This window comes from Sceloporus occidentalis, unplaced genomic scaffold (genome assembly GCF_023333645.1).
Source record: "Sceloporus occidentalis isolate IW3139 unplaced genomic scaffold, rSceOcc1.0.p SCAF_6, whole genome shotgun sequence".
NCBI lineage: Eukaryota > Metazoa > Chordata > Lepidosauria > Squamata > Phrynosomatidae > Sceloporus > Sceloporus occidentalis.
This window is the reverse complement of record NW_028316986.1, coordinates 75,038,012-75,051,408: the sequence shown is the minus strand read 5'-3', so window position 1 is coordinate 75,051,408 and position 13,397 is coordinate 75,038,012. Positions and strand designations below refer to the sequence as shown.

At 38.1% G+C, this 13,397-nt stretch overlaps 1 protein-coding gene across 2 annotated transcripts in view; it reads right to left on the bottom strand.

Moving 5' to 3' along the window:
- The window catches only part of PRKN (parkin RBR E3 ubiquitin protein ligase), a 938,258-nt gene that overhangs the window by 460,603 nt on the left and 464,258 nt on the right, over positions 1-13,397 (bottom strand). For both annotated transcript variants that reach the window (XM_089530072.1, XM_089530073.1), the window contains one exon: positions 7,294-7,409. In XM_089530072.1, the coding sequence (XP_089386198.1) occupies positions 7,294-7,409 (116 nt within the window). The remainder of the gene's footprint in view (positions 1-7,293; positions 7,410-13,397) is intronic.

Sequence of the window (13,397 nt, the reverse complement as noted above, 5' to 3'; positions counted from 1 at the left end):
TTCACTATTTGTTTTAGGTTCCTGCTGTTTACTGAACCAATTAAGAGCTTCCTAAAATATCAGCCCATTATCTGAAATGCTACAAGGAAAAATGTGTACATGTGATAACAATTACCAATTCTCTGTTTTTTTTTTTTTATTTTCTTGTAGTGCAGCTAACAAGAAGCACCAAAAAGCATTTTATTTCACATTATAGTTTTTGTTGTGTGTCTTCAAGTCATTTCTGACTTATGGTGAACCTATCACAGGCTTTTCCTGGCAGAATTTGTTCAGAGGTGTTTGCCCTTGACTGCCTCTGCATCTGAGAGAGTGGGATTTGCCCAAGATGTTCTTGGTCAAGTAGGGATTTGAGGCCTATTTTCCCAGTGTCCTAGCCCAACATTCAAACCACTACATGCTAGCTCTACTTTGTAGTAAACTAACTCTGCATTTTAGCATAACCTGGCAAGATCTTTTTGCATAATTCAGTGACAGCTACAAGAAAACATTCATAAACAGAAATCCATGGTAGACAAATGGTGTATTGAATTATAAATTTTTCAGCTGAAGTGTGGCAATGGCCCTTCATGCTTTGTTTAAGGTGGATCTTGTTTATCTTTCTTTGCTTTCAACAAGTTAGCAGAGATGCTGACATTTACCAGAAACTAACAGTTTAGGAAATCAATGGAACCAGTCCACCAGTCATGATACTAACCAATAAATCTCAAGGTCAAAGGGAAGTGCCAGTGGCTAACATTATTTAACATAACAGGTTGAAATATATTCAAACCAAACCAAAAAGACAGAATCTTTTCCTTTGTGTAAATCTGAATAACTGTAAGGTACTTTCAACAAATCACTCATTTTCATTGCTTATTTTGTATGGGTTGCTTGGATTATGTCTGTATTTATCAGACTGGGTAGTACTGGGATTTAGAGATATGATCCAGGATTAAAACCTGGGTAGTTTACAGAAGCTAAGCAGATTAAAGTGCAGAGAGCATTCCAGTGCCTTCTACAGCAAACTGGACAATGTCCTAATAGGATTTTCTATACAGGGTGTACAGGGCATAGAGAAATATATGAGATTGAAATGTTTTTTTTTTAATTTTAAATTTCAAGACAGTGGGACTTCATTTATCCCACAGACTGGCACTTTTTCCACCCTCAATGTGTGGGCATAAAATTATCTATTATAAAGAAGGACAGGCCCTCCTGAAAAAAGAAGCAACAGATCTGAAAAAACCTGTCTTGCTTCTGTCTCCAAGTCTGGAGAGTGAGACTAGCAATTGTTCTGAAAAGGAACTTCTTCCCTCTTTCCCCTCCTGGATGACACACTGGGGCTCAATAATAAGTGTAGGCCAATCTTATCTAGCCTTCCAACCTCATCTCCCTCCTTTCTTAATCATCTTTCTCAATATTCCTTGCTATGGTTTAGCTGTCACACATCAATTGATGGAGCTGAGAAACAATTTTCTTAAACTACATTGCTTTTTAGACTTTGCTTTCAGGCTTTTCAGGCTTTCTTGCACCATATAGGAATAAATATATGCCACACATACAGCTTGATGGACACTGGAACTGTTGGCAAGGACTATGACTGTAAAGGTGATCTGAGATAGACTCCCCTGATGGTGAACCAGAAGAGGCCTTGGGATAAAACTGTTTTTGAAGGCCTCACGTTTTAGCTGTTGGTGGCAGATGAAAAAAATTGCAGATACTGTGGGTTCTCATAGTTAGCTTCCTTCCCACATGCCTTCCAAACCTCAAGAGAGGGCCACTGTCTGTAGTATGGCTATGAGAGACATTGGAAGGTTTTGTCAATAAAGTGGTGGTCTGTTTAAACCAGTTGTATCTGTCTTTCCCTCTTCTTCTCTATAGATGTTCCATATAAATTTTTATATATTATATAGATGTCCTATATAAAAAAGGATATTTCAAAAGGCTTTTAGCTGAGACAGCATGTAAATGATGTAGAATTAAAGTGCTAATGCTATCCTGGGAAACATTCAATTCTCCTGCATTTTTGAATTCTGTTCCAAAGGATTAAGAGAACACTGAAGGAAGATTTTTTTGGATTTCCCCAATGCTAGATTTTGCTTACGTTTAACATTTTTGGCTGGGTTTGGTGCTGCATTTTTTTAAAAAAACCTTTCTAGTGAGGATACCTATATTAGCCTGAAATATAAGAGAGAAATAAAATGGGCATCTGTATTCTAGCACTGACTAGAGTCCTTCATGGATTAACATTGCTATAAGAGTTCATTACTCTAGTGACAGGCACTTTCTGGAATAACATATAGTGAATGGGGTGGATGGCAAAGAAAACCTACTGCATAAATAGAGATAGCTGATTTGCCAGATTCTCAGTAACTCAGGAGTTGGCAAGGAAGTTCTCGCCTTCCCTCTCCCAACAGAGAGAGTTTTAATTTCCACATCCCTCTGTTTTTGCAGGGGATCCATTCCACCGCCACTCCCCACGAAAAGGGAAACTGCTGATATTGGAGTTCCTATTGCACGTGCCACCATGCATGCACTTCAGGCATGTGCCCCATTGTGTCACCCTCTGTTTGGCCCTCATGTATTTCTGAGGGACACAAACTCCATGTCCGTGAAAACAGAACGGCGACTGTACAACACCCTGTTGTCACATGATTTTCAGTTATTTCACTAATCCCTGCATTGGGGCCCCACACCCATGCTACCACACCTCCTAGTGTGACACCAAAAACTAAGTTTACGTCTGCAATTTCCTTCTCTTCTAGGGATTTAATCTGCCCTGGTGAGTGTGAAACCTAATTTGTGGCTGAGTTATGTCAGGTTAATTTATACAGAGCAAAAAGGATGTGATGTTTTATATAGGCACTCTGAACATAAAATCAAAGCACACTTAACAAAAATAGTGAGGCTAACATTTCTTTTCTCAGTGAGGAGATTAGTGTCAGTTGTTGTTTTTTAAATGGAAACATATTGCTAGCCTTAAAGGCAAGACACCTCAAAGGCAGTGGGTGGCACTTTGGACCTAAGGGATAGCACAACAGTTGAAGTGATTCAGCATAGTGTGCCTGAAAGATGAATTGTAGAAAAGACGTATGACAGTTTTATAACTCTCAAATATCTGTGAAGTGATGGACATCCCACCATTCTTTTCAAAGCTGACTTATCTTTTAACCTATCAGAAAGGCTCATTTTCTACAGCACACTACTGTCAGCAGACAGTCAAGGCAGCATCAGAGGCACTAAAAACAGTTTAATGGACTATATTGTGTTGAGCCTGAGATGGGGGGAAATAACATCTATTTATCTTCAAAGTATATATACCCTTCTACAAAGTCCCTTTGCTTTTCCTGGTAGACAAACTGTCTCCTCCTAGATTTATTACTGGCGGTCTTGATCTTTTGGGAAAACATTGTTTTTATTTAACATAAGCCTTTTTAATCTTGTAAAATGCAAGCCAGGTAGCACAGAGCTATGATAAATATTTATGGAGGATTCTGTGGTGTGTTATCAGTTATGAGATGTGTCACCAGACCTCTGCTGTCAACAGCAGTTGAAGGTATTGGGGAAAGAGGGGAGGCAGTTTCACTCCATCCTCACTTGTTTCTGGTAGCCATTCATGTCTGCCATCAAAATGCTTCATTCAACTTTTTCTTAATGGAAGCATCTCAAATGTTTGGGAAAAGATGGGGAAAACATATTTTATGATGGAAAGAAAAGGTTTTTTCGTCTATTTTTACTTTGTCTCATAAGAATGATAGTAAAAGTTGAAACAAATACAAAAGAACTAAAAATGGCTGAAAAAGAAACAACTTATTTGACTGTGTGCTTGTTTTGGCAGATGACAACCAAAAGCATCTACTGCTTTGGGTTATCTTCAGTGTTTCTTACTCCAGTGCTTGCCTCCCTTTCCTTGTTCCATAGTCCACAGTACGGTACCCATAGGCAACAATGCTGATATTCTCATGGTGGTACAATGCTATGTCTCAGGCTTTGGAAGTTGCGGGCACCATGTGGGCTGTCACAGTCAGTTTGGTTCAAATGCAGTGTGGGTTACAGAGGCTGAGAACCATGTTCCATGTGGGGCTGGCTAGAAAAACATTCAGAAACATGCTGAAGTCAGACTGCTGACTGGAGCTGGTGGCAAGGTAATATGCAAATCCCATGTTATGGCAGCTTCATTGGCTACTGATCTGTTGCTTGGGGAACAATTCAAATAGGTGGTTAGGATTTATGAAGTCCATTGCTATTTGGCTATAGGCTATCTGATGGGCTGTATTCCCCCATACAAGCTAGTGCGTGTTTGATCTTCAAGAGAACCCCTTTTCTCAGGCTTGCCACCCACAGAGACACATTTAGAATGAGAACATGAGGGAGGTTTATCTTGAAGACGTGGGGTGCCCAGGTTCTGCATCTCTCCAACCTAGGGGATTTAGGCTGCCTCCCCAGGCCTCCAATTTTCTTTTCTCCTGAGAGGCAAAAACCTTTCATTTAGGCTACCCTTTGGCAACTGATTTCACTGACTGAAGAAGGCAATTTTAATCTGATGCTGTTCTCTTTTATTGGCTTGTTTTAAATCACCTGTTTGATCTTTTATGTTCATACTTTTTGTCTTTTCATTGTATTTTGTTTCACTGCATGCTCTCTTTAGTCCCTTTAGTTCTTGGAAGAAAGATGGGATTGATCATTTTTAAAATTATAATGGTAAGCCAATTTGGGACCTATTTTTGAGGTCAAAAGGCAGGATAAAATGAGTTTTCAAATCTGTACATCTTTCCAACTAAGTACTAGGATACATCAGTATTATTATCTCCATCATGCAAATGCTAGGGTAAGCCTGAAGAACAACATTAGTATAGTGGCATTAGTATGGTGGCCACTTTCACATCACTAGAATAAAGTAAATGCTTCACCAAAAGAGAAGACATAAGAAGAAATGAATTTGCAAACAATCTGCATATAATAATTCCTATATACAAATGTAAACATATATGTAATTGCTATAATTTACATTTCAACATAGTAAGGCAAACTGTGATCAGGTGACTTTTGAACTTCCTCAGTGTGGGCTGCTAACTGTTGATGATAATTTTCAAGATCTTTGATATCTCCCTTTATATTGGTCATGATCCTTAAACAGAGCCCTGGTGGCACAGTGGTTTAAATGCCTGTACTGCAGCCACTCACTCAAAAACATAAGGTTGCGAGTTCAATCCCAGCTCAGGGGGCTCAAGCTCGACTCAGGCTTGCATCCTTCCAAGGTCACTAAAATGAGTACCCAGATTGTTGGGGGGTAAATAACTTACAGTTGTAAACTGCTTAGACACTGTTAGTTCAGTATGAAGTGGTATATAAATGAAGCTGTTTGTTTGTTTAAACTGGACTTGATCTTGGCTAATTTTCAAACTGAAGGTGTCTTTAAACAAAGGGATGGCCTTTGTAAATTAGGGCATGCTACCATACAGTGACTTGATAACTTTAGACAGATTTGAACTGGGGACTTTCCAATCCATCACACTTTGCCACTATACTACATTAGTTTTCATCTCAAATTTAGCCCTTTAAATATCACACTGTCTGCAAGCTGAAATTATCCCTTATAAATAGTATTTTGCATAAAACACACACACACACGCACACACGCACACACACACATATTTACAAACAGCTAAACAGCTGTCTATACTAAACAAAATTGCACACACATAACAATAAGCCAGATTTCCTGTATTATCTGATATTACTGAAAATGAGCATTATGGAGTGCGTGCAATCCATTTGTGCCTTGTACTTGTGTGACTGAGTAAAAGGAGAGCTGAACTCTGGTACCAGAAAAGGATAACATATTCTGATATCTGAATCTGAGATCCTAGCTTGTGTGTCCCAAAGAAGTCAACAACAATGCCCAGCTTCCTTTGGGCTTTTGGCCTTGAAGTGTTTGGGATCAGAGACTAGAATCTCATGTTCAAACCTGTTATTAATTTTTAATTTATTTACCTGGTCTCACAAATGAGAAAACTGAATGGACTGCATGTACCGATTAAGTGACATTAAACTAGAAACCAAAAATCTTGTCTTATTACAGTCAGCCTTCTGTATCCACAGATTATGCATCCATGGCATGAAACAGCATCATCCACAGCATGAAAATATTCCCCTCAAAAAGAAAATTTCAGAAAGCAAACATTGATCTTTCCATTTTATACAAGGATACCATTTTACTAACATATTGTATATAATGGGACTTAAGAATCCACAGATTCTCATAGGAAGGTCCTGGAACCAAACCCTAGTGGATAACATGGGCCTGCTGTATTAAATGAACAAACATAGAATAAATGTTTCTGTGAGACAATATAAACTATTTTTATCCTACACATTGATTCACCAAAATTACTACCACATATATAAATGCATACAACAGTGGTTTTCAAACTGTATTTCTCCAGATGTTTGTTATTTCATCTCCCAGAATTCCTGACCATGGTCATGGTTGCTGGAACATAAGGGAGCTGAAGACCAAAATATCTGGAGGACCAAAGATTGACAAGCATTGGTCTACAACATCCTGATTGCTATTCTTAATTGGGTTTATTGGGAAAGCAAGTTAACATAATAACCCAAAATCTAATTGCTAATCTTCACTCGAGTAAATCAGTGGAATTACAAGTGTTGATTTAGCAAATTCTCACTGATTCAATCAGTCTATTCTGTCTGGGACTAACAATAGGATTTAAGCCATTTCATCCATCCATTCATAAGAGATACAGTGGCTTAGTGGTTAAGACGCCTGATCTGATGATCAGAAGATCAGAAGGCTGGCAGTTCGAGGCCTGGGTGCTGCTTGATGGGATGAGCTCCTGTTACTAATCCCGGTTTCTGTCAACCCAGCAGTTCAAAAGCATGCAAATGCAAGTAGATAGATAGGTACCACTTCTCAGTGGGAAGGTAACAGTGTTTGATGCAGTCATGCTGGCCACATGACCACCAAAGCAGTCCTCAGACAACGCTGCCTCTTCAGCTTAGAAACAGAGATGAGCACCACACCCTACAGTCGGTTACGACTTGACAGTCAGGTCAAGGGACTACCTTTACCTTAACCTTTTATACATCCATTCAGTGAGAGAAACAGAGATGTCACTTCTGCTATTAAAAAAAACCCCTATTTTTTGTTTTTTAAACCTCTCAGACATATTTCATCATAATATTAAAACCATAAAAGGGGAGTGGGAATGTAAAGAATAAAAAGCAAATGCTTGAAAAAATGCAGTGTTTCTGTCTAGCCAAGTATGGCTGGCATTCTTCAAACTGACTTACCGAACATCTGTACAGGTTATACATGAGATGCCCCGACTATTTGTGGTAATGAGGTTCAGTGCCACAGATGTCTCACTGTCAGAGGTTGGGTGTGCTCCACATTTAAAGTAGAATTCCTGCAATATTGAAGAAGAGATAAAAGGAAGATTACATACCTGCACTTCATGTCTTCTCTTTATCTTAGTCTCAGTGAAGTCTGAGGCAGTAGATAAATCACTACTGCCAGTAGAAAAAGAGGATACTCATTAGGGATATTTTAGAAAGAATGCCTCACAGTATCTTTGTACAAGGTGCATATGTTTTTCTTTGGACATAATCTGAGGGAAGAAAATGTAGCAGTGGTTATAAATTCTGGGCTAGATTGTGTTTCTTGGATCCTGGTCTGGTGATTAACAAAGAATAAATACTGGATAGGGACTCGAAAGGACTGATCCTTCAAGGAGTGACAGACAACGGTTTCCTCGCTCACAAAGACAGATGGGGGATAAAATCAACCTGCTTTTTTAAGGTCTAGTGTCCTTTTATTGATTTTATGATGAGGTGCTATAACTTGTATATTAACCAACATGGACATTTCCCCTTAATTTTGTATAATAATTAATATTAAGTTAGTTTCTGTGTTCTTTTTCTCTAGGTGCTCGTTATATTTTTTTATAGTAATAAAGAGAAATTATTTTCCTCATTCTATGCATTCCTCACTTCATGAATAGACATCTTTGGTGGACAGCAGACTTGCCCACATCCAGGGATTACCAGAAATAACAGTGTACAATTCCCAGCCTTCAAAGGAAGTTTCACTACTATTTTCTACACAGTGAATAAAATGTTGTATGCCTTCAAGTAATTTCTGATATATGGTGGTCCTAAGGTTTTCTTACCAAGATTTATTCAGAGGGAGTTTGCTATTGATCCTCTTAGGTTGAAAGAGTATGACTTGCCCAAGACCACCCAGTAAGTTTCCATGGCCAAGTGGAGATTCAATCTCTGGTCTCCCTGGGTCATAGTTCACACTCAAGCCACTGTACCACACTGGCTCTTGAGTAAAACAGAACTTCAATGAAATCAATCCCCATCACCAAAATTCCACCTTCAGGCTCCCACAGAGTTAATATTCTGCTTCGATCTCATATTTAAAGGGAAGAATAAAAACATTGATGTGCAAACACAGGCTGAAATCTTGTATGCCAAGACGAAAGGTATTTGTATAGCAATTTTGTAATTACTGTGATACTGGTGAGGAGCATTCCTTCCCTCCCTAGGAATGTACTGAAATTATGACAAAAGCATGGCAACAGAATGAAAATAGCCCAGTCAAAGAAGTAAAAACACTTGAGACTGTCTGCATAAAATTTTGAAGTGCAAAAAGACTCATTGTGCAGTGTACCCAAAATATTTGTTTACCTCTATGGGTATGACAAGTAGCAAACACAGCACATAAACATCCCAACAACCGAGAATAAAGAATACACACAAGACACAGTGTGCACTGCATTTAATAAGAAATATAATTTTCTGGATGAAAAATTAGGCAACTAGGTAAGTATTTTACAATCTCCATATTGCTTGTCACAAGTAGGAACAGGGCTGCAAATTAAAAATACAGCTCTAAAGTAAAATTTTAAAAAAGTAGAATGTACTCCTATTAATTCAACTTGGTATTTTCAAAACTTGCTAGAGTTATAAACAGCAAGAACAACTTTCAATCAAAGCTCATGCTAATCAGCATGGCCAGAGTCATGTAGAACACACTGACTGCACGAACAGTTACATTTGCCTTATGATGGGCCACCAGTCCAGCACAGATGATATCTGGGATCTCATGCATGCCCATTTTTATCGGGTTCTGAAAAATAAATTGTTGATGTGACAATTAGTTTTAATGTTAGCAGTTAAATCCCTTTCTGAGAATTAAAATCCATCTTGGAAAGTTATAGGAGACCACTTGGTTCAGGAAGTATTGTGGTTGTTTTATGTGGTAAGATTTATTTAATGTGATGTTTTCCAAGGGGATTGGTTTAGTTTGCAATCCTCTAGGAAACTGGGAGTAAATTTCTCTGACCTCAGAGGGTGTACTTTTTAAATGTTAAAATGCATTAAGTGTTTTAAGATGTTTATAGCATTATGGTGCTTTTCACAGTATATTCTAATCATCATTATGTCAAAGAAAGAGACTACAGTGCTTAGATTATCTTCATTTTTGTGTGTTTTGTGCATGCATTTGTAAGGACACACAGGTGAGAATCCATTGAGATAAGAGAAAGGAATTAACTCACAAATCTTTTGTTTCTTCCTCCCATCTTAATTTTTTTTAATAATCTGGATATGGGTATGAAAAATATTCCTACAACTATCCAATGAAACAAATTATGGTTCAAAGACTAATGATATGCATGGCACATGCTTTGCCTGACACCTAAAAATTTATCCAAAGGATGACCCTCATTCTCTCCAAGCTATAAATAGCTAGAAATTTGGCAGTTTGCTTTAAAAATCTGCATTTTATGGAAAACTAAATATAAAGTAATGACAATGCAGGGTTTTTTTTAAATGCAATTAATGATGAAATTGGACAAAATAAACATGTGAATAACAACACTAGAAAGTCAAATGAACTGGAAATAGACTTACCCATCCAACTTAACTTCATTTTTAAAAAATGTTCCATAATTATAGTTCTAAACTGAAAAACATATACTGCTGCTATTCCTGTACATTATTACTTTTCATCTGTATAGCACAGCAATATACAAATGCATCTACCCAAGCAGAACTGGACTTATTCTTTGAAATCCTGTTCTATAACAGGCACAGGGGCTTTCATTAACTGAATGTTAGTAAAGAATTAGATACTAAAATAATCCTTTTGTCAGCACAAGACCCTTAAATCTAATATCCCTCCTGACTTCCCACAGACTTCCCAGTCTAATGAGTTGATAGTGGATCTTATTTTGAATCAAGCCAGAGGCTATTTAGTATGAAGCCCAATATTCTGATGAGAACTAACAATTTCTCAAATATGCTCTGAACAAGTAATAGGTAGTGAAATATTCACATACAGATCAGGATAAACACAGGCGTTTGCGTACAATTCCTATTTTTTTATCATTTAACAATTGATTCTATGGGTTGACTCTACTTGGGACTACTAACAGGATTTAGTCCAGGGGCTGGGTTTAAAAAGTAACCTATATAGCATGGGATCTACTCCCCCTACCTAAATCACCCTGGTGGGAAAAGATATGGAGTGAACAAAGGAGTCCGGGAAAGCATTATGTATTTCAAAACAGGCAAATAAAACACAAAATAAGAAGTGACACAAATCAGGAATAAAGTCTTAGAAAAGTAGAAACAATAACAGCCATACTGTGTCAGTTAGTAACCTTTTCATGCTTATGCTCACTAACTGTCAGCTGAACTATGATGACTCCCTGTTTATTTATTTTCTTCATGCTTTTTCATCCTGTATCCCTCTAACCTGCAGCCATTTTCTTTTCTCTCCTCGATAATGCCATATGTTTGATTGTGGACAAGTATTTCCAGTTTAGATCCTTTTAAAGTTTTGTTCTCTAAAAGTCCCTGTAAGGGAGGACATGGGTCTGGTTGTTCAGTTTCTGCTTTGCCAATTTCATATGTCTGAGAGATACAGTTCTATCTTTCATATTTCCCAATACAAACCACAGCCTTTCCCAACTTGATAAAACTCAGAAGTGCTGGGGAATGGTTAGTGAGGTGATGGAGGTTATATTTGAACACATTTCAGTGGTACGAAGTGGGGAAGGATGACAAAACACTTCTGGGTGGTCCCTTGTTGGGAAAGGCTATAAACCTGCTCAGTTTTAGGTTCTCTGGATACATTTAGCTCTAAAGATACACAAATGCCTGGTGGTAGGCTATAACATCAGGAACACCTATGTTTTGCTGTTTCCCTTTCTACCACCAAGAAGATTTAGGTTCTTAAAGAGTTTTAGACTTATAGATAAGGAAGGGTCATCAAAATATATCAGGGTTTGGTACCACGTTATCCTACTGCCCTCTCTAGAAGTGATGAATCTGTTATCAATTTTAGAAGCTGGATTATTTAAGAAGAAAACATTATCTAAATATTGAAATCAATCTTGTTATTATGCCCTGTTGGCATGGGCCATGATACTACAGGGGCAGCCTAGAATATCCTGGCCCCAGAGTTGTACAAAGCTCCCCACATTACATGATCCTCTGTTTCTGCACCAGGAAAGTTATCTGCATGGGCATCTTGCTGAGCTGCCAACATGTCTGCCACCTTGGCAGATCACTTGTTTCTGAGGTCAGAAGAAGGAGCCCAGTGACAATCAAATGTGCTTTGTCCTGAGCAAGCAATTGGTGACAGTGGTGGATACACTGGGCAGTTCAGTGGGATGGCCTCCAGAGACACCCCCCTCCCCATTGTAGGAACAGAGGGCTCCGCATCTTCCTGGAAGATTTGGAGTAAGAAGTAGATTATTTAAATCCATTTAATCCCCCTCATTTCTGGTGCTGAACAGTTTGGCCTGTGTACCATCCAAACAGGATGCTGACAGAATGTGGAGTGGGGAAGGATGGGCCTTTTGACTCATGAAAACAAGGTCTTAGTCTTCATGACGATGAGGACTATCTATTTCTTAAGCACAGTTTAAATAAATATGTTTTCATGCACAGGGAAAAGTAAATGGCCTTTCAATTCACGTACCTATATTTGCAAAATTTATAAGAGAAGAGCATGCTGTAACTGCAGAGATGCACCAGACATTTCTAAAAAATCATGACTGAGATATGAGCAAGGCAATCTCATCATCATCATCATCATCTGTATAAAGTGGGTTTTGTTTTAAATGAGTTGGCTGCAGAGTGAAAAGTAAGTCCCAGGGAACTTTTGCTTTTGTTTCCAGCATGGCTTTTCATAGTTGGTGAAGTAAACAATAGTATATAACAAGAACCACTTTTCTATCACATGAACATTCTATGAAACTGCAGCTAGATGTGTACTTATCTCCAGAGACCAGACACTATAACTTGCATCTTTTGCAATTAATCTGCATTTTATGTGAGAATATTGCTAATTATTTTCAATCATAATTGTGCTATCTGCTTAGAGTACTGTTCAAATTATTAACAGAAAGGCACTTTTTAGTTTCTGTCAAGCAGCCAAGTGATGTGTATGTTCTGTGTATAATCCTACAGCTTTTTGTTTGCTGGTTGGTTTTAAAAGAACAATGTTGCTATAAATATCTGAATACCACATACAGCAGTGACATTTTCCTAGTAGATTAATTCTAGATAATATTTGTTTGCTGATTAAAAGATTATCTTCAAACCTCAAAGAACTTAGTCTAGTATAGCCCAGTTGTCTTATCAGCTAACCATCAGACTTTTGGTATCTGTAGGAAGTGTTAGCCCAGGGCCCAATTGAAGCAAGTCTCTGTTTTCTGTGTGGTATTTGGCAGAACAGACCTCAAAATGTAATTCATCTCATGCTCACCATAGTTAACAATGGAGCTTTTTGGTCTATTCCCTTCCCCACAAGACTGGTGAAGAGGAATAGTGAGAAATGTGTGTGTTTTCTCTTCTCAAAGGGATGTTTTAATAAGTGGGGAGAAGTGAAATTAGCCCATACTTAAACTGGAAAGGAAATTCATTTCATTTTGTACAGCCTCTGTCTCATTCATGTTCTAAGGACTAAATTTATATAGTTTCTGTCTCTCTCTTGTTCTGACATGCTCTTCTTGTTTCCTCATTTAAACTTCTGAACAATCTTGTGAGCTAGGTTAGACTGGGAGACAAGAGTGTAGTCACAGGTATGTGTGAGAGAGAAAGAGAAGAGAATGTGAGAGGAGGCCCAAAGTAATCAGTTACAGTGAGGCTTTTAGCTGGGAGTAATTCTGCCTTGAACACACAGCAACATGCTTTTGTGAAGATAAACATGGGATTGTGCTTAAAAGTTTTCTGAACTTGCAAGTTTGGGAGGAAACAAAAAGCACAACAGAGTAGACACATACAATACCAAAACTGTAACTTCTAGTACCAAAGTACCTTGAGACAACACTGGACTATTTGCAGTGTGTGCATTTCTTCTTTGCTGTAGCAATATC